The 25,502-nt window shown below is 57.0% G+C and overlaps 1 protein-coding gene across 2 annotated transcripts; it reads left to right on the top strand.

Moving 5' to 3' along the window:
* Positions 1 to 481: 481 nt before the first annotated feature.
* Positions 482 to 24,659, top strand: MTMR11 (myotubularin related protein 11). 2 transcript variants are annotated; one of them, XM_084613814.1, is made up of 17 exons: positions 482 to 973; positions 5,632 to 5,704; positions 8,004 to 8,146; positions 8,422 to 8,494; positions 9,032 to 9,174; positions 10,388 to 10,472; positions 10,609 to 10,756; positions 12,130 to 12,217; positions 12,717 to 12,805; positions 13,291 to 13,415; positions 14,268 to 14,334; positions 14,591 to 14,661; positions 16,143 to 16,315; positions 17,703 to 17,873; positions 18,420 to 18,659; positions 19,045 to 19,323; positions 20,815 to 24,659. In XM_084613814.1, exons 1-17 carry the CDS (start codon positions 917 to 919, stop codon positions 20,887 to 20,889), a joined length of 2,100 nt encoding a protein of 699 aa, XP_084469940.1. In that variant the 5' UTR covers positions 482 to 916; the 3' UTR covers positions 20,890 to 24,659. The 2 variants fall into 2 exon arrangements, with proteins under 2 accessions (XP_084469940.1, XP_084469941.1); XM_084613815.1 differs by lacking the exon at positions 482 to 973 and adding an exon at positions 1,520 to 1,588.
* The last annotated feature ends 843 nt before the right edge of the window (positions 24,660 to 25,502 follow it).

Here is a 25,502-nt window from a genome sequence, read left to right as displayed (position 1 = left end):
AAACCCTCCTAATTTTTAAGGCAGTCTCACAATTGTTTGAGGCCTGATAATTTTTTTAAGTGCTTTCGCCTGGCAATAGGGGGAGGTTAATGACTTGCCCAAGCTCGCAGAGCGAGCCAGCAGTCAAAATACAAATAGAACCCAGGAGTCCTGACCCCCTAGGCCCTTGCTCTAACCAGTAGCCCACACTCCCTTCCAGGAGCCCGGATTCCCAGCTCTCCTATTTAACTGCTAGATCAGGCTCACTGGCCTGAGCTGGGAATAGACTGGGGACTCCTGACCCCCTCCCCAGCTCTCACCCCTCGACCACCCTCCCTCCCCAGAGCTGGGGATAGAACCCAGGAGTCCTGGCTCCCAGCCCCCTGCTCCGCCCCTTGCCCCGCGGCTTTGGCCAATTAAAATGCGGCTGGCGGAGGGGAGAGGGAACGGGGGGGGGGCAGCGCCCAGAAAAGGGCCCGGGCTCCTTTAAGGCTGCGGCAGGTTTCAGCCTCTTCCCGGGACCCAGCGGGTCAGTTTCCCCAGGCGAGGGGGGACCCACGGCTGAGCGGTGCCGGGCCCCCCCCCCCGCACCTTAGAAGGGGTCACGAGCGAGCCCCGCCCCGCCGCTGCATCCTCCCACCTGGGGCTGCCTCCTGCCCCGCCTGGGGGGCGAGTTTCTTCCCCGCCGGCTCGCCACGCAGGGCCCCCGCCCCGGGACCGGGACCCCGCCCCCGCCGCGGGGCTGAGCAGCGGCGGAGACCCAGGAACCCGGGGGCTGAGCCGGGCACCTTCCCCGCCATGGACTGAGCGCCCCTGCCTTCTCCGCCGGGGCTGGGACTCGCCCCTTGCTCCCCGTTCCCTGCTGGGGGGGTTCATCCCCCCCCCCACGTCTCCTCCCCGCTGGGTTTGTGTTTATGGGGCACGAAGAGACTTGACAATGTTATCGGGCTCCAAAAACTCCCTTACAATCCAGCAGGACGCGCAGGGCCCTCCGGTAAGTGGAAAGCCGGGGGGGGGGGGGGTGTTGAAATACTGGGGGGGGGGTCCTGCAACAATGTGCACGATGCGGGTGCTGAGCGCCACTGAACCAAACTGGAAAAACCCTCCAGGCTGGAAGGAAAAACCCCTTCGAGCCGAGGGGTGCTGGTGCCCCCCCCCTTCCAGCACCTATGGGGGTGGGGGGGAATAAGTTTATAGGCTGAGTCTCCGGGGCTGGCTTCCTCACCCTGCCTGGGTCGTGGGGACTGTGGGGGGGGGGGTGTCTCCAGCCAGGGTGCTGGCTGTTGGAAGCAAAAGTGATGTTTGGGGGGGGGCATGGCATTGTTTGTCTCCCCCCCCCCTTTTTGTTGTTGTTGTTGTGTAGCCTGGGTGTTAAAATTGCAGTGGGGGGCTGGAGGGTGCGCGGCTCTGTCAAGCCCCCGGGGCTGCGGGGGAAGGGGGGGTTCGTGCTCCTGGCCCACAGCAGCCCAGCTCCGGGTTTTCCAGCCAGCAGCCCCCGCTCCCCATGCGCCTGGCTGGCCGGGCTCGGGTCTTTCCGACGCCAAACGCCGCCGCTGGCCAGCGAGCCCCGAGCTCGGCAGCGGTAATTGGGAGCAGGGCTGTTTGCACGGTACGTTCTGTCCTGCGCTTCGGAGCCTGGGCAGGGCCCCCCCGCCCCGCGCCTTCTTTCTGGGACCAGGTTTTGCGCTGTCCACTGGGGCTGGTAACCAGGCGACTGGTTGTTGTCCAAGGGGCTTTGTCCTTGCTCTTGCAAACGGGGTGACCCCCCCCCAAACCTCCAGCACGCCCGGAGTTTGCGCAGGGCTTCCCTGGGGCTGGAGCGGGTCAGCGGGCTGAGGGTTTCTTTGCAGGGAAAGCTGGCTGGCCTTGGCTGCGCGGCTCTCTGCATTCCTTGCAGAATGAGACGATTGTTTTCCACCGCCGAGCAGAAATATGCTACGCAGGGGCCAAGCGCGCCCTGGCAGTAGAGACAGCGAGTCTTTAAAGACTCAGACAAGCCTCGTTTGTTGTTACATGGAGCCTAGGAGCCCTGGCCCAGGACCCTCTTCCGTGCTAGGCGCTGGACATACACTGGCCACACAGACAGCCCCTGCCCTGCCCCAAAGAGGTGACCATCTGAGTAGAAGGCAGGCGACCGCAGGTGGAGAGAGACACATGGGGGAGCAGGGGGAAATAATGAGACCATAAGGAGGGGTGATCATTGCTATGATTTCAAGGGTGGAGAAAATCGCTTTCTAAAGCGGGGCCCTGATCTTGGTTAGAACATTTCTGTGCAAACAGCTGGGTAAAATCACGGAGATTAGAGAGGTTTCAGAGTAGCAGCTGTGTTAGTCTGTATTCGCAAAAAGAAAATGAGGATTTGTGGCACCTTAGAGATGAACAAATTTATTTGAGCATAAGCTTTTGTGAGCTACAGCTCGCTTCATCGGATGCATTAGATTAGAGAGGCCAGTGTGGGGGTAGAGTGGCTTAGTAGGTAATGCTCTGGACTGAGCTAGGGAGTATGAACTCTGTACTGGTACCTGTCAGTTAGGACAAGACTGTTCCCTGTCTCAATAAAGCTCTAGGATCTATCATCACGGTACTGAGCAGCACATCATGGTCTTTAGTGGATTTATCCTCACAGCCCCCTGTAAGGCAGGACGGTTATCCCAATGGGGAAATTGAGGCACAGAGAGGCCAAGTGACTTGCCCAAGTCTGTGGCACCGTAGGAAATTGAACCCTAGGAGCTAAACTTCCTAACCATGGGGCCCTGCTTCCTCCCACCTGTTGCTCAGTGCTCTAAATAAGTCTTTTGCCACTCCTCTTTAGACTCTCTTCCATTAGCCCTCCTGGTTACGAAATTTAGCAGTTTGCTGCCAGCTGATCTCCCCACCCCAGGGAAAACCTCTCATGGAATGAATATCTTGCTGACCCCTAACATTTTGGTCCGTGCTTGGGGGATGTCTTACCCTGCTGTCATGGCATAGCTGGGGGCTGGCGGGGCACTGAGCCTCCCATATGCTTGGTGGTGTCACTAACCAGCTGTTCTTACACACAGTTTTTGTAGCATTTTATGTAAAATCTGCCATGCTGGGTCAGGCCAAGGGTCCATCTAGCCCAGTGTCTTCCCTCACCATCTTGGCTAATAGCTATTGCCGGACCTAGCCTCCATGAACTTATCTAATTCTTAACTTTAGCCAGAGCTCTTTGCAATGGCTATAAATAATGCAGTGCAATCCCTAGTAAGGACGCAGTTATTCTATAAAGGTGTCTCTGTAAATGTAGCCGAATAAGCTATGCTGGTATAAAACACCTTTACTATTGTAGTCTACATAATAACATGCAGGCTGCAGCACTGGAGAAATGCAGCCACGTCAGGGGTGGAGGTTGGTAGTCGCCACACAACAGCGAAGGGGGAGGGTGGGATCTGGTCCAAGGACACTGAAATAATGTTGTTAAAAAGTCAGATTTAAAAAAAAAACCAAAGCAGGAGAGAGCTTTAACTTTTGGGATCTCAGCCTCTGGTGTCATTAAACAATTATTGCCTGACACCCCCCCCCACACACATACACACACATTGTCTGAGCCACGTAATTTTGCACACCTGTAAAAAAATTACTTTAAAAAACTGAATTATGCAAAGAGGTTCTGGGAACAAGCTGCATGTCCCCATTCTGTGTATGGGGCTGCAGGCACTAATAGAGTGGGATGCAGCAGATCTGTCTGCCTCAGGCTGGTTCCTAGCAGCCAGGTGGCCAGGCCATGAAAATGCCAGTTGGCACTTACTGGCTCCTCTTTCTGGCAGCCTCAGAAGTGAGGTCAGACAAGATGATCACAATGGGCCCATCTGGCTTTGCAAGCTACCAATGGGCCATGGAGACGAAACTCCCCTCTCTGCCCTACCGGGGATCTCTCCAGGATAGGGCTGAGTTGGGTGGGAGTGTGTCTGTGTGCCCACCAAACTTCGTCTGAGATTGCTAAGGTCCCAAGGGCCGTCTGTCTTGTCCCTTTCACCAGCTCTAAGATCCCTGGGACTGAGAGTGGTAAACGTTTCACATTTGCAGTGACTTTGACTTGCAGTGTTCTGGGCCCTTAAGGTTGTTTACAGCTGCAAGGAGGTTTCCGGCTCACTATCTGATCAGGCAGAGGAAGGTATGCTGTGGCAATTCCACTTTGTTTGCTCTCTCTGCTTAACAAAAATGCCAGATAACCTTTGGTTGTGGTTTAGGTTTCAGGCAGTTATGTTCCGGCTAATCTTTCCTCTGTGTAGCTGTTCCCTGGTAGCGTGGCACTCAGATCTTACCCTGCGCCCTCAGCTGGCATTAGCCCCCTCCCCTTAGTTGACCCTAGTAGTCAGGAGACTTTGGCTTGCCCAAGAGTTGGGGAGTAGCCAAGCCAGCATAGCCATGTGGCTAGCTGAGAATCGTAGATTTCAGAAGGGACGGACCACTGTAACCATCTAGTCTGGCCTCCTGTAACACCGGCCAGAGTACTTGCCCAGAAGAATTCCTCAGCCAGATCTTTTAGGGGAAAACCCTCCCACCCTGATTTTAAAATGGTCAGTGATGGTGCCAGGGCTCCTGGGTTCTATTCCCAGCTCTGTGAGAGAAGTGTGGTTTAATAGGGTCTGTGGATCTATTCCCAGCTCTGCCACTAAGTTGTTGTGTGACTTTGGGCAAAATCATTTAAAACTCATTGTGTTTCCCCATTGGTAAACTGAACTGGAAAGGCAAAGTGATGTACCCAAGGCCCCAGAAGGGAGTCAGGGTTGGAGATGGGATTAGAACCCAGGAATCCTGGGTCCTAGTCCTGTGCTCACGCCAGCCCTCCCCCAAAAGCATCAGATTTTCAAAATATTATTGCCTGGGCCCATCTAAACAACCACCACCACTAAACAGCCACTCATGATCTGGGGCACAGGGAGGGGAAGTGACTTGCCCAAGGTCACCCAACAGGTTAGTGGCCAAGCAGGAAATAGACCCCCAGCTCTCCTGGGCCCCAGTCCACTGTACTATCCACTAGACCGCACTATCTCTCATGCATGCCATCACCATCCTGCCGTATTATTGTAAATGGAGGGGGGCTGAGTTTCCAGGTAAGAGCCATTGCTGTAGACCCCAGTGTGGCTAATCCCAAGCATTCCCCAAAAAACCCCACAAGCCCTGTCCCAAAATAATCATGAGATTGGCTTAAAAATCAGAAGATTTTAAATGTTTGGTTCCTTGTTTGTTTTCAAACTCTTTAGAGGTTGTGTTTTGTAGCTCTTTTTCTCGCAACCGCAAGGCCAGGAAACTTCCTTTCCTTCAAGAAATAAAAGCCGAGATGCCCAAGGCGACAGGAGTTAAGGCTTTAAGAAGTGTACCCCATAGAATCCCGGAGGCTGGCCACTCAGATCCTTGTGACTGGCTGAGCCTCCTGCTGTGGGAGGGGATGGGGTCAGAAGTCAGGACTGCGAAGGGGAAGAAATAATTAACTAGCGGATCGGGTTAAATATTACTTGCCTTGCAGCGCCCTAGTTAGGGCCCCATTATATGGACATAGGCTAAAGAGACAGCCTCTGCCCCAGAGACCGTGAAAGTTGCCATCTGGTTCTCCAATGTCTGTGCATTAGCCCACAGTGAGGAAAGGGTTAAATCCAGCTAACAGCGACCTGTTCTCTTTCTTTACAGCTGAGAGGTCCAAAGTCCTCTGACATGAACGGCCAGAGAAACAGAAACTGCCAGGCTTTCCCGTGTATCCCAGGTATCCCCGCTGGCTACGGGGGAGTGGGTGGCTCGTGTTTTGACCCCCCGGTTGGGTTTCCTTGGGGCTTTCACTATGGTTCTAATAATAATCCCTAGCTCTAATCTAGCACTTTCCAGCTGCAGATCTCAAAGTGCATCACAAAGGAGCTAAGTAGCACAATCCCCATTTGACAGGTGGGGAAACTGAGGCACAGAGTAGGGCAGCAACTTGCACCAGGTCACGCAGCAGAGCTGGGTATAGAACCCAGGTGTCCTGAGTCGTATCTCGGTGAGTAGCCATTAGACCACACTGCTGCCGAGCACTGGACGGGACCAGCAGCCATGGTGTCTCTTCCCTGTTCCTTAGCTGCACAGAGGAGGACACAGCTGGGCTCCCCACTCGCCTGTGCATGTGACATGCTGGTGACCTGTGAGCGCCCGGGGTAGGGGGGGACTGTGATGAGGTGTCTCTTCTCTCTCCCCCCTCCCCCCCAAGGCTCAGAATGACAGAAATGTCGGGCTGGAAGGGCCCGTGACAAGCCCCCTGCGCTGTGGCAGGGCCAAGTGAACCTAGACCAGAGCAGATGAGACCTGAAGTCCAGGCCCACAGACTCTAGCCACACGCAGCTCACCTGTGCCTGGCAGGCAGAGGAGCCCTTCCTTCCCTGGCCACAGCCACTTCACATCTGCTGTCGGCCCAGGCTCCCCCGGGGGGGCGGGGCAGGGGGGGCGTGCCAGGACACCTGGGTTCCCTCCCTGGCTCTGAGAGGGAGGCAGGACTCCTGGAGTATAATGATTGGAGAGTAGAGAAGAAGGATGGTCCAGGGGCTTGGACACTAACCAAGAACTGGGTTCAAATCACTGCTGTGCCGCAGATGTCCTGTATGACTTTGGGCAAGGCCTTTGGTCTCCCTGTGCCTCAGTTTCCCACCTGGACAGTCGGGATAACAGCACTGCCCTGCCTCCTGGGGGGTGTGCGTGAGGGCTAATATATTGAAGGATGAGTGCTCGGATACTATGGAGCTTTGGTACTTTTATTAAAATCATTAAGCTGAGCCCAATCCTGAACCCCTTCCTCCTTAAGAGCCTTTCACTTTTGCTCTGTATTAGAGGCATGAAGGGTTAAATTGGGGCTCTGGGCAGCAGCTGTCAGAAGGCATTTCCTGGCTAGGATGACACGCTGCAGGCAGTAGCCGGAGCAGATGCTTTGCTGAATTCGTGACTAGCAAAGAACAACCGCTCCAAAGGCACCTGTTACCCGGGCAGTTCCCTTTCATGCCCAGCATGAGCGGCAGGGCCCCCGTTCCACGGGCCACGCTGCCTGGGCTGAGGGAACTCAAGCTGGAGCAGGTCCATTGTTTGGCTTTTCTAGCGAGGCTCTTTAGCAGGGGCTGGCTGCCCAGCTGCTCTGTGATGCCCGCACTTGTTGACATTGATGGGGAGACGGTGAGGTCTGGTGGGTATAGCAGGGGACCGGGCGCTGGGACACCTGGGTTCTGCTCCCAGCTCTGGGATGGGAGTGAGGTCTAGTAGTTAAAGCAGGAAAATGGGAGTCAGGACTCCTGGGCTCTGTTTGTACTAGAGGGTCACACAGGTCACAGCTTCTGCAGACGGAGTTCACTGTGAACACCAGGGGCTGCTTGCGTCCCTTCATTTCCCCTCCTCCCCCAACGCTCCTGATGTGGACCATCCCATCCCCCTGCTATTCCAGGGACTTGCTGCAACCTCCCACTGGGGGCTCTGTGTGCCCTCCCCATTCCCCGCCCCATGCTGGGGGCTCTGTGTGCCCCCCCCCATCCCCACATGCCAGGGGCTGTTGGACTATTGAAAAGGATCCTTGGTCAAGAGAAAACAGTCCCCCCTCCGTTGTGAAACCCCCTAGCCGAGGGCCCACTATTCTGAGCACGGCCTCCATTGTTCCCAGTGCAGGCATTCTGTGGGGCAAACCCCCTTCCCCACAGCTCTGCAGGTACAATTTGCTGCCTGATCGGCGGCCCCAGCCACTCCAGCTGCAGCCCCCTGAGGATCAGGCCTTCGGACCTAGATCCCGCTGGGGTAAATCCACCTGGTTCCATTGCAGCCCATAGAGCTCCATCAGTTTACGCCAGGGAAGGATCTGGCCCCTCGGTGTGCTTTTCCCTCCTGTGGCATTGCACGCCCCTAACCCAGTCTCTTGCCTGGCTCTGCGTCACTCCCCAGCTAGCCCTGGGCTCCTGCCTTTACCCCCTCCTTTCCGGCGCCCTGGGGAGCTGGTTTCACGAGTCATTCCAAACCACAGCGTTCTCCCAGCTCACCCTGACCTCTTCCCCGCCCTTCAGGGGAACACGTCCTGGAAGAGGCAGCTCGCGTGAGGAAGATCGTCCGCTCCAGGGATGGCCAAGGATCCATCCTGGGCACACTGTACTGCACCAACCTGAGAGTCGCCTTTGTGCCGGAGCCGGCCCCAGGTGACACGGTGGGGGTGAGTTGGAGGAGGCCCGGGCGGGAGCCGGGACGCCGGGGCAATGCGGGCGCCCGGGCGGGAGCCTCGTAGCCCTCAGCCACCTGAATTGCAGCCCTGATGCTCTCTAGTGGACACCATCCTCCTGGCCCGTCGGAGCCCCCTGGCTGTGGTGTGGGGGTGGACCCCCTGTGCCAGGTTCTGCGAGTGGGGTCGGGGTGTGGGGATGTTCCTTCCCCATGCCGCAGGAGGGGGAATGGGCCTGATCTCTAAGGGCTGCTCCTTTCCCACCGTAGGCCCCTCGCTGTTCCACTTGCCTGCACAGTGAGCACGACGTGGCCCTGCCCTGCATCGGGAGGCTGGTGGCAGGTAAAGGGGGGCAGGAGAGGCCACCATTACATTCCACCCCATCAAGCCGCATCTCCTCCACCGCTGTGATGAGTTTGGCGTCTCTCAGCCTCCATCCCAGCATCCATCCCCGTGGCTGGCGCTGTGATCCCCTCATGGGCTGTCCCAGTGGCAGAGAGGCCGAGGCCAAGGCTAGGCCATGGCGACCCAACTGCCCCCTTACCCACAGGCAGGGCTGGGGCCATGGCACCTTGGCGGGGGGGTGGTGGCACTGGAAAACTTGCCCTTGCCGTAGTTGGCAGGGCCATACTCGGAGCGAGCCGTGGTCCCTCCGTGTGCTCTCCCCCTGGGCTTCCCGGTCACCAGGGCAATCCTGATCGGCCGCTGCCAGCTACCCCCCACACCAGGCGCGATCTCCATGCAGCTGGCTTGGGGGCCTATCCTGCCCCAGTCCCCCCCCCATGCTGGAGGTCGAGCCTTCCCAGCTGCCCCAAGACTCTGGTTGCTGCCTGGCCTCCTGGGTCCAAGCCCCCCTCCTCTGCCTGGCTTCCTCTGCAGTGAACAGCTTCACCAAGGCCAAGGTGCTGACGGCCAGCTCCACCCTCAAGTTCATCCCAGAGGAGCTGGTGCTCTACTGCCGGGACTTCCGGGTGCTGCGTTTTGGCTTCCGCGACAGCAGCTTGGAGTACCAGGCCTTTCAGGTGAGCATCTGCCATTGCAGACAGGGGCACCCGCCTCTCCGGCCGGTGATTTCCAGGGCCCAGCGGCTTGGGGCTTCGGGACCCTTGGATACTGATGGGCACCTCCAGTGGACTGGCTCTGAGCTGGACCTGCTTGGGATTTGCGGGCTTGTCACACCAGGGGTTGCTCTGTGTGTCGCCTGGGTGGGAGGATGAGATCCCCAAGTGGGTTGTTTTACCCCTCTTGTGGGGTCTAGTGGATTAACACAGGGGACAAGAAGCCAGGAATCCTGGGTTCAATTCCTAGCTCCAGGAGGTGAGTGGGATGATGTGGTTTGGGGGAAGGCAATGTCCTATTCTGGGCTCTGCTGCTGACTCCGGGCAGGGATGTCCATGCTGCTCAGGGCGGGTAGGCAGACTCATGCCAGCCCCGTCTGAGCTCGCGTGCTAAAGACAGCAGCGAGGGCGTTTGCAGCCGGAGGGCAGCTCAGAGCCGGGGACTGGGCGGGCTTGGACTCAGGCTACTAGCCTGGGCCACAGCGTCCGCACTGCTGTTTTCAGCACGCTTACGAGTCTGTCTCCCTGGGCCGGGAGCGGCACCGCCCAGCTGCAGGGCAGATCCCGCCTATGTGACCTGGAGCAAGATGGTTCGGTTTCTTCCCTCTTTCCCGAGGTCCCTTTCCTCAGGAATCTACCTCCCACGGGGCTCAGATCTCCATGCAAGGCAAGGCAAACCCCACCCTTCCCTTCCCGCCCCCTCTCTAGCGATCCTTTGATGCCCCGAAACACCCAGCGTCCCCAGCTCTTGTCTCTGCCTTAGCTGGGACCCTCCAGCAGCGAAGAGCCTGCTCTTCAGAGGGGCTGAGCGCTTCCAGCTCCCAGTGACTTCACTGAGGGTTGTCAGCTCGGCAGCTTTGAAAACCCGGCCTGTCGCGCCCTGCCCAGGAGAGAAGCCCCGAGCGGCAAAGCTTGGGGGGGGGAGGGGTTCTGCTCCAGCGGGGTTGGCCGGGGTCCCGTCACGACTCTTCTGTTCAGCTGTCTGGCTCAGCGATGGGCCTGCAGCCGCAGGGACTTGCGCGGGCTATTTGTCCTGGGCTACAAACCTCCATGGGTCAGTGTTGCAAGCGCTGCCCTGCTGGGGGGCCTGCCTGGATCCCCAGCCTGGCAGCGTACCCTCTGCCCTCCTGTGGGCCCCCAAACCCTGCCCACAGCCCCAGACGCCGCTGTTTTCCAGGTGACGCTGGCCATTGTGCAGGCTCAGGAGAGCAGCAGCAGAAGTGCGGGGATGTGGTACGACGGCACTGCTATCAGGAACATGGGTAAGTGGCATCTCCGCTTGGCGTGTAGCCCTGCCCCCAGGCCCTGGCAGCTTGAGGGGCCCGTCCCTGGGGTGGCTGGACCCACGAGGCGCTGCCCCGCTCATCCCTGACAGCCATCCCTCCTGTGCGGCTTCAGAGAACGCCTGGCCGAGCACGGAGGAGTCGTCCCCCCCCCCGACGCTGCTCTTCGAGAGTCCCTGCGACTGGGAGAAGGAGCTGAGGCGGCTCGGGGCTGCTGGCTGGAGGGTCAGCCCGGTCAATGAGCGCTTCGACATGGCCACCAGGTAAAGCGTGGCCCAGCTGCCGGTCCCCCCGCTCCGGTGTAGGGGGGATCGGGGGGTGAGTTAGATCCTCGCCCTAACCCCAGCCCACAGCATGGGAGCATGTTACAGCCAGGAGTGGCGGAAGTGCCCTAAAAGTGTGTGTGTGGGGGGGGGGGGGCGCAGGTGCCTTAAGTTTGTCCCCCGCCCTTGTCCCGCCCCCTCCCTCAAGATCCCGCCCCACGCTCGCTCCTCTCCACCGCTCCCCTGTCACTTGCCTTCACGGCTGGTTAAGAAGTGGGAGGGGCCTGGCCCCTGCCCCCCATTCCAGCTCCCCTGGTCACAGCCCCTCCGGGTACCCTCCAGTAATTGGGACTCCCTAAACTGTGGGAATGCCCTCTGCCGCGAATCTCCCTCAGACCCCCTTTCTACAGTGGGTATGGTGTTCAGCCCTCGGCTACAGTCCCAGGTCCATATTGATGGCCCCCTCCCGGATCGAGCGTAACCTCCATGGGCATGTGGCTTCCTCGAGTGGCTAGGGAAGCACAGTGAAAATGTTCATGATTTCGAACCACGTTTCGATCCCGAAGTGGGTGGTGGTTGGGGGCAAGAAGTCAAAATCTCAGACGTTTCCTTGAACTGGAAAAACTTGTAGCTTCCTTCTGATTTCGACCCTTTTACATTTTTGTTTTACTCTCATTCACTCAAGTTTCTAAACCAAAAGGGGATTTGACCCGGAAAACTGGAATTCCTCATCTCGCAAATATCAAAATGAAACGTTTCGACAGCTTTGGGATTTTTCCCTGAATGATTTTGATTCACAAAATGAGCCAAAACTAATCACCTTTGGCGTGGGAAACCTCCAGGTTTCGACAAACTGACGCTTTCTAGGGAAAAATCCTTTGGCTGTCAAATTCCCGAGAGCTGTAGGTGGAAGGCCTGTCTGGGGAGAGCTGGTGGGAGCTCTCTTCTAGCACACGTGGGAGGGATGCTGTGGGCCAGCAGACCCTGAGTTCTCTTCTCTGTCTGTGCATGTTAATGTGGGATGGATCCGGGGGAGTCTTGTGAGTTGTGGGGGCGGCAGGATTTGGGAATGGCCTTGTAACAGGGAGATCTGCCTCCTTTAAGAGCCAGGGGCCATCCAGCCCTGTCTGATTATCAGACCTGGTGGGGATCAGGCAGGTGTTTCCTATCAAGGTCTGAGAGTGCTCAAAGGGGAGCTGTGGGAAGGAGGCAGGTGCCGGAGTAGTGGAGTGGGAGAGGCCTCGAGGGTCCCGCATCCCACTCTGGTTGTAGTGTTTGTGTGCAGCTCCTGAAGAGGCTTGGGGCGAGGCGGGCCAGCAGCCCTCTGCGCTTGCTCTGAGCCGGTTCCCCTCCGACTCCGCTTCCTCCCGCAGCCTCCCCAAGTACCTCTGGGTCCCCAGCAGGCTCCTGGACAACGAGCTCAAGAGGGCCTTTGGCCATTTCAACGCGAGGCGCATCCCGGTGAGTGTCTCCTGCCCCGGGAGCAGGCTGCGAGCTGCCACCTTGGGGAGAGGAGGGCAGTTCCTAACGACCTCCCCTGCCTCACCAGGTTCTGGGGATGGGGCAACCACCGGGGGGTGCCGTGGGAGGGTGGGGCTCTTATTGAGGCAGGGGGGCATTGGGCCAGCAGGGTGGAATAAGGTGTGAGGACCCCCCCCCACCCCGCACGGTAGGCTGTGTTTCCCTGCGGCCGGTGCCCTGTGAAGCTGGCCTGCCATCAAATGGGGACTACACTGCTCCTAAACCAGCAGGGGAGGGAAGGCTGAGGAGGGAGGGTCTCCACCAGCTGGTTGGGTGGGGGTGTATCCCAGAGCCAGTTAGGGGGAGGCAGGTCCCTGGAGCTGGGGGGAGAGGAGGAAGGCAGGAGACCAGGCCCCAGAGCTCAGGGCCCTGGCGTGTGCTGCGGAGAGCCTGCAGCCAGTGGAGTATCATTTCGTTCTGTTCCCCTGTGTCTCCCCAGAGGCTGTGCTGGCATCACCCGGGAGGCAGCGACCTGCTGAGAGCCGCTGGCTTTCACGCCGACTCGGACCCCGAGAGGGAAGACGTGAGGTACGAGCCTCGAGGACATGGGAATAGGGCTGTGCTGCCCCAGTCTGGGAGCTCGGGGGAGCTAAATAGGGCCAGGCTGGGGGTGGAAGACTCCCCAGGAAAACCCAGCTGCTCTAGGGAGTCAGGGGGGTGTGGCTCAATTGGGGGCACTCTCCCTTACAGTCAGTGCTGGCCCCAGAGTGGCACTAGGGGGCGCTGTGCTGCAGGGAGCTGGGTGGGTGCTGTCCCCTCGTAGCTGGTGCTGACCTCAATGCCCCAGTGTGGCACTAGGGGGCACTGTCCCCTCATAGCCCGCGCTGACCCCAATGCCCCAGTGCAGCACTAGGGGGCGCTGTGCTGTAGGGAGCTGGGTGGGTGCTGTCCCCTCATCGCCAGTGCTGACCCCAGTGCCCTCGCATCATGGTAGGGGTGCTGTGCTGCAGGGCCCCATAGCCCAGACCAAAGCAGTGATTCCACCTCCCCGGTGCGGCTGCGTCTCTCTGCAGGTCCGTGGAAGCGCTGATGCTCGCTGGCCACGCCCAGTGCGTGATAGTGGAGACAGCCGCTGACCTGCCCAGCCCTGCAGAGATCCAGCTCTCTTACCTCAAGCTTCGGGCCCTCTGCCTTCCTGGTGAGACCCGGCCTCAGCCCCGGCACTGAGATCACTTCTCAATAGCAGTCGCTCGCCTGAGCCGACACCTGCGGAATCCCAGACAGTAACTAACCAGCTCTTCAGCGGGGAGGACCTGGGTTATTCTGGATTGGATCCCACTTGGGAATCAAGGGACCGTTATCACTATTTTGTATCTGATGCACCTGTGCTGGATTTCCAGTTTCTCCTCTCTTGCTCTTGGTGCTTGTCTGGCTCCATCATTGTCAGAGTGTCTCGTGCCGTGGGTTATATCCTCCCAATCCCCCAGGGAGGTATTATCCCTGCCTTACAGGGGGGAAGTGAGGCCCAGGGAATTACATGATTTGCCTGAGGGTGTCTGTCAGAACCAAGATCTGAGGCCGAGGCCGATACTGTAACCCCGAGGCCGTCTCTCTCCTCCTGCAAGCAGCTGGCTGTTTGATGCAAGGAAGCCAGGGCTCCGTAAAACAGGCCTGGCTAAAGCCAGAGCACAGTCCTGCTCTGTGGGACTCGAGGGTCTCTTCCTTCCTTGTCTCCTCTCCGGGACAATTCCTGACCTGCCACAGAAAAGGCAGCCCAAAGGAAGGATGTTCAAGACTCTAGGCTGGGACTGAGGAGACCTGAGTTCTGTTCCCATCTCGGCCACAGACTGTCCGATCTGGGTCAAGTCACTTTACCTCCTCTGTGCCTCATTTCCTCTCTCTGACCAGGGATAATCATTCGCTCCCTGCCAAGGGGGTGGTGAGGATTAAAACCCAGTAATGATAACCTGGCGCTACGCAGCTGGAGGCTGGATAAACCTCTCCACAGCCAAAGTAGTAACTGGGGTTCTTCGGCGTGGCTTCCTTTCAGACTCCTCTGTGGCCGATGAGAAGTGGCTCTCTGCCCTGGAGGGGACACGCTGGCTGGACCACATCAGGTGAGAGCCGCCCCATACGCTGACGCCTTAACTCCAGGGGCACAGGCCCTACAGAACATCTGGGTGGGACTGGGTAACCACCATCCCTCTGTTGGGGGCTGCCCCAGCGTGGGGGGTGGAGCTCTCTGGGGGGAGTGACTGGCAGGACCGTGCCTGGCTGGATGAATTTCAGATGGTGCTGGGGGGGTTAGGGGGTCCTTTGCTTCCCATTGGCTGCAGGGTCTTCGTTTTCAGTAGTGACCCCCTCTCCTTGCAGGGCTTGCGTGAGGAAAGCGAGCGAGGTGGCCGCCCTGCTGGTGGAGAGGTCCCGCTCCATCATCCTGCAAGGTAGAGTATGTCGCTCCCTCCTCCGGCCCAAGCACAGGCTGGCCGCCCTGAGGCAGGGCCAGGGGTGGGGTGAGCCCAGCAGGGGAATAAGCTGCTGCAGTGAGCTCCTCGGTACAGGCTCTGTGACGCTTCCCAGATCTGTGAGGCACCTGGCTACTACCTGTCCTTTGTGTGAGGCAGGCTTGTCTGTGCCTGCCGGGGGTTGGCTCCCCGACCCCACGGGCAATGCAAGCACTCCGCTCTAGGTCATGTGGGCCCTGCTGTCGCTCTGTAGGCTAGCGATTGGCCCATCTCCGTGGAGGGTCCAGCCCCGGTGCACTGGCCACTGGCAGCATTCACCGACTCGCTGCTCCCAAAGAAGCAGGACACCCCAACTTCCCAGTTCCTGCTCACATCACCACTCGCCAGCACTTAGGTCTACTTCTAGTGAAACCGAGGCTAGGTTTACATGGCCAAGCCCAGAGATGCAAGGAGCAGCAAGTGGCAGTGTGGGAAAGGAATGGTTACACCTCACAGCAGGCCTTCTCGAGCTCCGCCGAATTAACAGTCCTCTCCTGTCTCCTAGAGCAACGCTCACCCCAAATCCTTGCAGGACTTTACAGCCAGGGTCCAGCTTGGCTTCTAGGTGAAGGTCTCAATGCTGTTTCTTTGCTCCCCAAGATATGCCAGCCCCACCCTCTGTCTGTATTCAGAGCAGGACACCTCCCCTCCCTCCACTAAAAAGAAAAGGAGTACTTGTGGCACCTTAGAGACTAACCAATTTATTTGAGCATAAGCTTAGCACAAGCTTATGCTCAAATAAATTGGTTAGTCTCTAAGGTGCCACAAGTCCTCCTTTTCTTTTTGGGAATACAGACTAACCCAGCTGTTGCTCTGAAACCTCCCTCCACTGTTTGTTTCCTATAGATTTCACAGTTTCTCATTTCCTCACTGGCTCAATATGTAAATAGGTCTCCGATGTGAGGCATACAATACACAATAGCCAAACTGCCAGGCAGGGGGAGAGGTGTCCGTTACCTCCTGGTGACCTGCCTTAAGTCCAAGACTTTAAGAACATAATTTTCAGGCCCCTCATGCCCTAAATATTATCCATCCATCCATCCAGTTTGCAATTACTGTAAAGACTAGTGGGCTACTGGCTCTTGGTAGAGACCTCACATGTCACCCCTGGGTGAACTATTGTGCATATATCTGATCCCTGGGAAACCCTATGCAACCCCTGTGCCCTCTGCCTGTTGGCACCAAGGGGTGCCTGGGTCACAGGCTCCATGCTGGCCAGTGGGCAGGCTGGCTGACTCTGGGAATCGGGGACTGATGGAGGGTCATTGAGTGGGTCCCAGGCCAGATCCTTGCGGGACATCACAAGAGCTACTGCCGATCAGCCTCTGCATTGGCAGCTGCAGCAGAGAGGTCTCTGGACAGTGGAGCCGTGATGCTCCTCTTGCCGGGTCCCTCACTCTCTGTACCCTTCCGCCTCACAGAGTCAGACGACCGGGATCTGAACTGCCTGCTGGCCTCCCTTGTCCAGATCCTGTCAGATCCCCACGCCCGCACCCAGTCTGGATTCCAGAGCCTGCTGCAGAAGGAATGGGTGGTGGCAGGGCACCCCTTCCTCCAGCGCCTCAATCTCCTCCGGGACAACGACCGCGAGGAGGTGAGTCTCTGAGCACCCGCGGCTCCGGCTTGATGCCTGGCTGTGTTGGCCAGAGGGGGGCATGCTTGAGAGCGATGGGAGTTCTACCAGTCCGGCCCCCGTGGCACCACTGTGTCGAATGTCTCCCAGCACGTGGGCTCTGCCTTTTGGCTCCGAGCGCAGCTGGCCGGGAGCGTGGCTTGATGGCCATGCAAAACTGAGAGGGTTTCTTGGACTGACGGTTGCCTTCCCTCCTCCCCCGTGGGCCGGTGGGATGCCAGACTCAGAAAGCAGCTGTGATCCAGTCGTTCCCAGCGTCTGCCCTGCTCCCAGCCAGGGCACTTGGGGCCCTGGGCTCCCCTCTGCTGCCAGTCATGTCAGCATCTGTTATGGTGGGGCTGGGATCAGGGGGCTGGGTGAGGGGAGAGGCAAGGTGGGAGCAACTGGCTGTGGGGGCCGCAGTTGGGAAGGTGCGGAGATGGCTGGGTGGGGATCGGCAGTAGCTCCGGAGTCTGAACCAAACCCAAGCAACCCCTCTAGGCTTTGTCCAGCTGGATACTTGCTAGGACGCTTGTCCTTGGCTCAGGATCCACTGCGCTGGTGGGGACCTCTGCTGGGCAGCCTGTGAATGACACTGGTACCGGCCTGTGCTGGATTACAGTGCGGGCAATTAGCCATGGGAGCGGCTGTTCGGAGCCTTTGAATCGGGATTGTTTGGCCTCTTGCTGAAAGACATGCTCTAGCTCCACCGAAAGCTAATGGGCTTGGTGGAGGAGTCGTTGGGCGACGATCTCTGGCCTGTGCCATGCAGAAGTCGGCTGAGATGCTGCAAAGGGGGCAGGGGAGTAATAAGTTAGAGAGGAAAGATGGTCTGGTGCTTCCGTGCTAGCCTGGATATGCTCCGGATTCCTTGGTCCAATTCCCCGCTCTGCCGTTGGCTCCCTCTCTACCACAGTTCGTCATCTGTCCAACGGGATAATGGCCCTGCTCTGCTTCCCGGGGAGCTGGGGGGAATAAATGCACTGGAGATGGCGAGGCGCCCAGATGCTATGGAGATAGGCACCAGAGAAGGAGCACAGATCGTTTGCTCCTGTGTGGGGGCAGGGCCTGAGCTCTGATCCCCAGGGCAGGTTGTTCAAGCTGCCCCGGTCAATCGCAGCATTGCTGCGAGCAGTTTGACGGTATTTCCTTTCTGGGTAAATCTCCACAGCATTGCTGCACGGATGGTCCGCAGCTGCCACTTTCCACCCCAGAGTCAGCTGCTTTTCAGTGGTGGGAGAGCGATTGCTATGCAGTGTTGCTGCAGGTTGTTTCGGGAGCGGTTCTGTTGCGCCCCAGAGTTGGCTGCATTTTTGCTGTGTCCTCAGGGAGTTCTGTGGTGTTTTTTTTCCTCCCCCCTCTCTTATAGTCTCCGGTGTTTCTGCTTTTCCTGGACTGCGTGTGGCAGCTGCTCCAGCAGTTCCCAGCATCCTTTGAGTTCACAGAGACATACCTGGTGGCCCTCCACGACAGCAGCTACATACCCTTCTTCAGCACCTTCCTGTTTAACTGCCAGTGGGAGAGAGATCGCAGAAATCAGGTGGGTCCAGCATGGAGCCTCCCAGCTACAGTGAAACACTCGGCTGCTCTGCGGTCATTGCCCCAGGCGCTATCCTACCGTGGGCGGAGAAGGGGGAAATCCGGTACTGGGGTTAATGCAAGGCCTGGGAGTGAGGACTCCTGGGTTCTCTTCTCTGCTGGGAGAGTGAGGCATGGCCTAGAACAGGCAGCTGGAGAACAGGACTCCTGGGTTTTATTCCCAGCTCCTAACAGAGCAGGAGACTGGGAGACCAGACTCCTGGGTTCTTCTATTCCTGGCTCACTGCCTGACCTAAGGCGAGTCAACTTGCTTCTTTGTGCCTCAGTTTCCCCATCCATAGAACAGGGTGGGGCTCATGATTCTCTTCCACCTCTGTGACGCTCTGAGATCCTCAATGCATAACGTTCCCCTTAAAGGGCCCGCTCCTGGTCCAGCCTCAGTGGGGTACGGAGTGCAGCCTCTCTCAGGGCCAGGGGGGCAAAGGGATAGGGATGTGCATTCGCTGTTCCTCGCGGAGACACCTCTCTCACTCTCTCCATCTCCCAGCACCGTGCCTCCAACCAGATCTACGCGCCCGTCAACGGCTGGCGGGAACCCCTTCCCCTGGAGATCCTGCAGAAGGGTGGCCGCCTGGTGAAGGAGACGGGGGGCCCCTACTTGCCCACCATCTGGGACTGGGCGCTGCGCTACACCACCCAGCAGAGGGCACAGTTCAGAAATCCCGCCTATGCCAGGGGCAGCAGCAGCGTTCCAAATGGCAACTCTGCCCCACTAGGGGGCGACAAGGTGAGTGCGCTGGGCTCCAAACACTGGGTGGGGTAGTAGGAGCGATGTGGGGGCAGGGAGTGTGTTGTCTGGCAGTCATGCCATGGGGCTGTAGGGGTCAGGGCAGCTGGGTTTTCTTGATGGCTGCGAGGCCTTTCTGAGCCTCAGTTTACTTTTTCTGTGTCACTAGTGGAGCTGGCAACAGAACCCAGGAGTCCTGAAGCCCAGTCCTCCCCTCTAACCCCTAGTCCACACTCTCTCCTAGGCAGGGTTCAGTAAAGTATCCTGCTCCCGGCTGAAGCACCAAAACCTGGGGGGGAGGGAGAAAACGTGCTGAGTGTTACTGTACTGGATTTCCGTCCCCCCACCATCCCCCCCCCCTCTCTGTCTCTCTCTCTCTCTCCAGCTGGAAGCTGCCTTGTCTGGGAACGGGGCCGTGTACCTGTTTGTCAAGGGGGGCCTCTCACCGCAGACCCACCTCTTTCCCTGGAAGAATGGCTCGCTTTCCAGAAAGGGCTGGCGGTGGGCTCAGTCCTTGGAGAGCCTCAGTGAACAGGACCGGTCCTTGAGGAGCAAACCCAGCGGCTGCCCCCTGCAGACTGAGGGGCTGCTACTTCCTGCCTCTGTGGGCCCCCTGATCCAGCTCTGGAGAAGGTGTTACCTGCGGGGGAGCCAGGAAGTTCAGGTAACGCCAGCACCAGGGACATTAGCAGACAGAGTGGCTTTGGGGTTAAGGCTCTGAGCTGGGACCTAGGAGCCACTTCCCTGCTCTACCGCAGATGCCTTGTGCCTCCTGTTGCTATTGGGTGGAGCAGCATAGCCTAGCAGATAGAGCACTGGCCTGGGAGTCAGGAGACCTGGGTTCTGTTCCTGGCTCCGCCACTGACTCTATAGGTCACCTTGGGCAAGTCATCTAGTTTTTGTGCCTCCGTTCCTCTGTATAAAATGGGAATAATCCTGCCCTGCTTCCCAGGGGGTTGTGAGGATAAATCCATTAGTGGTTCCATGGGGTCAGAATCTATAGTGAAGGGTGCCAGGTGAAACCTGTAGATTAGTAGCAAATTACCTCTCTGTCGAATCTGGGTGCGGGGATGGACTGAGGATGGTAATGAAGATACTCTGTGTATCCTCTGTAGGAAGTCCAGTATTAATACCCTCTTGTGCAGAGGGGTAAACTGAGGCAAAGTGAAGGTGGCACGGCGAGTCAGTTACAAGAGAACCCAGGACTCCTGATTCCCATATTCATTTTTGTTACAGTAGCACCTCGAGAGCGGAGCCCCATTGTTCTAGGCGCTGTACAAACAGATAATAGAGAGGGTCCCTGCCGAACAGAGCTGGGCCCAGGCTTTTAAATCCAGGGAGGCTGCAGCTGACCTGGCTGCAGTTTCCCTGCAAAGAGCCCTGCATGGGAAACATCTGGAAAGAGGGACCCATACATATGATGCCCTGTCACTTTTGGCTTCCTTAAAAGGATTGTGATTAGAAACAGAGTTCCCCGGTTGAGCCTCCAGAGGCCCTGCCACACGCTGAGGTGCTCCCTTTCCCTGCCCGGCCTGCCTGAGGGCATCGAAACATTTCCTGGACATCGGAGTTAGAGGAAGAACGTAGCACGGCTCTCTGGGGGGCAGAGGAACATGGCTCTGGTTTGGCCACTGGCATGGCTTAGATCTTGCTAATGATCTCAATCCACCTGAGACAGAGGCCTCAAAATCCCCGGCAGCTGCCAGGCCTGGCTGCTCTGGTGATTTGTGTTTTTTAAAAAAATATATATATTTTTTAGTCTGTGTGGGAAAGGCCCAGGGCTCGAACAGCTGGAGGGGCATCGGCTGAGCTGAGTGTATTGGGGGGACCGCAGGCCTGGGATAGCAGGGTCTGTTGCAGGTCAGGATAGGAGGGTATTGGTGGATCTGCACCGGGCACCCAGACTGCGACAGGACGGAGGGCCATGAGCAGAGGCGCGTTACCTGCCCAGGTTGTTCCAGCTGGGGCTGACTCAGCCATTGTGTCCCCCAAGCCCTTGCGCTATACCCGAGTCTAGCTGGGGTGCTGAGTCTCTCACTTGCCTGGTCGCCAGCCCCAGGGAGTGCAGCTTGGGAGCACCCCCAAAGCTAGGCACAGTGTAGACTCAGCCATCCCTGAACCGCCCTTACTGTCTGTCTCTGACTCTCCCCATCAGCGCGGCCTCTTTGCCTCCACTCTCACTGAACTTGCAGAGGAGCTGGACCTGCTTCGAGAGCGGCTGGGCCACTGACAAGCGAGAGGACCCACTTGGGTGACTCGCCATGGCAGCAGAGAGCCCCAGCCGGGGGCACCGGGGGCACGCGGAGCCCCCTCTCGCCATCCCCCTGAAGGCGAAACGCCGTGAAGACTGGACGGCGTCCCTGCTGCCATGCTGGAGATGGGAGAGTGCCCTGGGCAGAACTGGATCTGTCTGCTGGGCCAGTGGACAAACGGGGAGACTTGGAGTTGTAGGAACGGCTTCAACAGAATTTGGGCACTGCTGTCCCTCCTGACGCTGGGAGCTGCCTGTCCTTCTGTGGCTGCCGGAAAGGGAACCGGGTAACCCTGTTAATCTAAAGGGCTTGCTCCCACCCCCACAGCTCAGGGTGATAGGTGCCCAGATAACCCTGGCTCCTCCCAAGTGCTACCTCCTCAAAATCAGGCCCGATCCCAGGGCTCCCACCTGGCCCTGAGTCATCTGGCGAAACCCCACCCAGTCACGCTGGGCATTTGCCCGGGATTCGGATGGTGGGATCTTGGTGGGAACCAAACACCTCCACTGTTTTCCAGCGCCACTTGGCAAAACCTACAGCATCGGATTCTGTTAACGCAGGGTTCAGGGCAGCCTCCAGTGTACTGGGTCCAACTGCTTTGCTGCTGCTCGAGCTGAGTTGCGTCTCTCTCCGTTGTCTGATATTTCATGCCCCTTTACTTTCCCCGCTCCCGCAGGGTGGCTTACTCAGCTGATGAGACTGGCTCATTCACGCTCCTCCAACTGGGTATTGATGCTGTAACGTACCTCCCCCAGAGGGGCGGCACGTGGGTGGGAGGGTAGGAGAGGGTTAACCTGCCGCTGCCCATGCTGTACCCATCCTCTGGATTATCACTGGCCTCCAGTCTCCAGCACTGCCAGTCTGGTACGCAGCCCTGAGTTGCAGCTCGACGAAGCTCTTAACCCCCCTGCCTGGATTTCCCAAGCAAACCTTTCAAACGAGGCTTTTGAAGCGGATGGAGAGGGGAAAAGGGATTGAATCTTTCAGAAGGGGGGGGTGGGGAGAAGCAGGAGCAGGAGAGCCCCATCCTCAGTAGATCACAGGGAGCCCGCACGAGCTCCCGTCTCCGGGCAGGGCTACGCTCCAAACTCGCATCGGCGGCCCGCTGTAGCGCTTCTGGTGAAGATGTTCTAAGCCGACAGGAGAGAGCTGTCCCAGCAGCCACGGGGCGGGTTAAGGTCGGTCTCACGACGTTGCTCAGGGGTGTAAAAAAATCCACCCCCCTGAGCGACGTAGTTAGAGCGGCGTGTGTAATGTAGACCCGGCCTCTGGTCCGAAAGGGACTGTGTCTCCCAAAGCTGCCTTGCGGAGCCCGTGAGTCGGATGCACTTGGAGCTCTCGTGCTAGCAACGTGCTGGGGCGGGTCTTTGAGGGGGTGGGCGTGTCCCAGCGACAGGTACTTCCTGTGCTACCTCCCAAACTTGCTTTCTAAGCCTCGGAGTTCAGGTCTCGAGTGGAGAGTCCCCAGAGGGTGGGAATGTCAGGATCCGGAGTGTTGGGACTCTGGGCTGAACCATGTACCCAGCTGTGTCTCTGCCAATCGTCTGGGCAGCATGTAAGCTGCAGTTGCGCTGGCAGGGGCAGCTGGTAACTGCCCTCTCTTGGTTTTGTGTGTGTGTGTGTCTGTCCCAAGTGTGGTCCTGGGAGCCTCGGTCCTTCGTTACCACCCTCGAACAATGGCAATTCCATGCTCAGTAGTTTCTCCTACAGCGCGTTTCCAGCACAAGCTTAGGGGAGGACGGCGCAGGGGTGGGAGCCTTTCCTAGAGGCCATCATGGCAGACCTAGGTCAGGTTACCACCTGATGTCTCTGAGGAGGGGATTGGTGGGTCGCAGCCAAGTCCCCATTAAACGAGCATCCGTGTCCCCCCAACTTCCATCACCTTTCCTGCTCTGCGGCTCCCACCTTGATACATGCAGTGGAGTGTGAATGGGCCTTGTTCTCACCTTTCCCAGTGTTCCTTATAACCCAGGGCTGAGGCTCCATGTATGGGGGTGGGCGGGGGCAGTTTACTTGGACTGTACCCGGCCTGGAGGCCTTCAGTTTCCAGGGTGATCCCACTGGAATCTGTCTTGAGCTTGGCAGGGAAGTAACCATCCATCCCAGTCATGGGCTGCTTCTGGCCTTAAGCCAGAGATGATGTTGCTTTTGTATGTTAAATCCTAATTGAAAAGTGAATGCTCCGGATCATGGGCCATGCATTTCAGGGAACCGCACTTGCTATCTGAGCTCCAGCTTTTCAGAGGCCTGAATCCCAACCCTGTCACCCACCACTCCTTCCACTTTTTAGCCAGCCTTCTTGGGCTGAGACTTTCATCTCCGAGGGGGGAGCAGGATGTGGAACCCAGTCTTCTCCCGCCTCACTCTGCAGAAGTTGCATCCAGTTAGTCCATTTCACCAGCCATGCTTGGGCATTAGAATCAACAGGCGTCTTTCCATTGGCCCCAATGGACATTGGATTCAGGCCCTTGTGAGGGAGATGGAGGAAACCCTTTGATGGGAGACTTGCTGCGTCTTTCAGGTACCTACAGATGCATGACTGCCATACCCATATGGCAACATGCTGCTTATTGTCAGTGTTTATGGACACTGGGGTTTGCACAGTTCCTGTATCTACTTCTTTTCCTCCCTGAGATTTGAGTGCCTACTTTGTATATCTGTCTAACACCAATGAGGAATAACAAAGATTATTTTTATTGGCATTTGTAATATAATCTCTCAGGATGATATTAGATGTTTGTTTTTTTGTTACAAAATTTATATTTTTTATTAAAAAAAAAAAAAGCTCTGGTTATAACATTAGTAACCCACAGGAAATGGGTTATTGTATAAGCTAAAGTATTAGACAAAACTGGACGATACATTTTTGTGTGTGTGTGTGTGTGTGTTTCTTTCACACCCCCACACAGCGGCATTGGAAGCCGCCAAATTCCAGGGTGGATTAGAACAGTCTGGGGGGTAGGGCTACCCTGCAGTCCAAGGAAGCATTGCAGCCTGGGTAGACATGCTGGCATGGCTAAGAGTAGCCGTGTAGATGTGATGGCACTGGTTTCGGTGGGGGCTTTATGGGGGACCCTGGGTAAGCATGGGTGGTGGCGCAGGCTAGCAATGCATCTGCTTGGTAATTTTGAGCCATCTTAGTGCAGATAACGCTAGCGTGGGTAGACATACCTGCACAGTAATCACACCTAGGATTGCAGGATAGACTGACCCATGCTGCCGGTGTCACAGCAGAGGGTCGAGTCCAGCTGTGATCTTAGCTTAGGAAATTGGTACTGTTCTCTGCGGAAGTGTGGAATTGTTGGTGTAAGAGTCCTAGAGCTTTAGGGCTGGGAGAAGAACCAGGACTGTCGGCTGATGAGTATGAACAAAGTACTTCCTCCAGAACAGCCTCATTTCTTTTTACGTGCAAGGGTTCAAGACCGCGAGGGCCTGTACTTCCCTTGGAAGACTCCTTTGTGATTCCTTTTCCTGCTGGTTACTACTTGTGGTGGTGTGGTGTTTTTTTTTCTTTTTTTTTCTTTTTCTTTTTTTTTTTTTTTTTAAATCCTTAGTGCTAATAGCACGTACATAGAAGTATTTTGGAGACCAGAATATTAGGGTAACTCTGTGCAGATCACACATTCCCTGTGACATGAGGCATGAGTTAAGTGGAAATCCAAATAAGGGCATTTTTTTTCCATTCTGTATATTTTTGTAGTGACATTTCTATTTAAGAACTCATTAAAGTGCAGTATTTTTAAATGCAGAGTGGCTGACTGTGAGTTGAATGGTATGCTCTAGTTAAACTAACAGTTGGCAGGGGGCTAGATGCTGGAATCATGGGGTGACATTCTCTAGCCTGTGTTCTGCAGGAGGCCAGACTAGATTATCCTAACGGGTCCTTGTGCTTTTAAAATGTATGAACCTAGGAGTTTTCTTCTCATATAAAAGCTAGTGCTTATATGATGTTTCGTAGCAGTGGATCTCAAAGCATTTTACAAAGGTGGTCAGTACCACTATCCCTATTTTACAGATGGGGGAACACTGAGGCACAGTGGGGCAGTGACTTGCTTAAGGTCACATAACAAGCTCATGGGAGAACCAGGAATAGAACCCAGGTTTCGTGAGTCCATGTTCAGGGCTCTCTCTCACTTGGCTGTAAACTGGGAGCAGGATCGTTCAGGTGCCAGGATGCTGACCTGCGAGGCAGGAGAGCTAGGGCCTATTTGTACCTCTGCCAATGACTTTGTGTAAGATACTTCACTTCCCCCATATGTAGGTTTCCCATTAGTGCTTTGCAAAGAGCACGAAGATCCTTCCCCTATGAGGCTGGACACCCTAGAGGACTAAGGACTTGCTCCATAATAAAGGTGCAGAAAGGGCAGTGAGGGCCCCCGTTAGGTTCAGCAGGACAATAAAGCATCATGGAGTAGCTGACTCTGCCCGCTGCTTGTCCCCCTAATATCAGAGCTTCTGGCATCAATTATGGGGGCCTAGGTGTCTTTCTCTCTAACCCCGGTCCGAGGGGGATGAAACCCCCTCTTGCTGGGTTTTTAATTTTATTCTCGTCTCTCCGGTTGGGGAACAGGGGTCCTCAGAGGCCCAAACA

Source organism: Lepidochelys olivacea (assembly GCF_965140295.1).
Source record: "Lepidochelys olivacea isolate rLepOli2 genome assembly, chromosome: 24".
Taxonomy (NCBI): Eukaryota; Metazoa; Chordata; order Testudines; family Cheloniidae; genus Lepidochelys; species Lepidochelys olivacea.
This window is presented reverse-complemented; position numbering and strand designations above follow the sequence as displayed.

Bases quoted from the DNA above. Each gene is read 5' to 3' on its own strand.
- MTMR11 (XM_084613814.1), top strand. From the start codon at position 917: ATGTTATCGGGCTCCAAAAACTCCCTTACAATCCAGCAGGACGCGCAG. The intron at 8,147-8,421 runs GTGAGTTGGAGG...TTCCCACCGTAG, and splicing joins CCCCAGGTGACACGGTGGGG to GCCCCTCGCTGTTCCACTTG. The intron at 10,473-10,608 runs GTAAGTGGCATC...GTGCGGCTTCAG, and splicing joins CACTGCTATCAGGAACATGG to AGAACGCCTGGCCGAGCACG.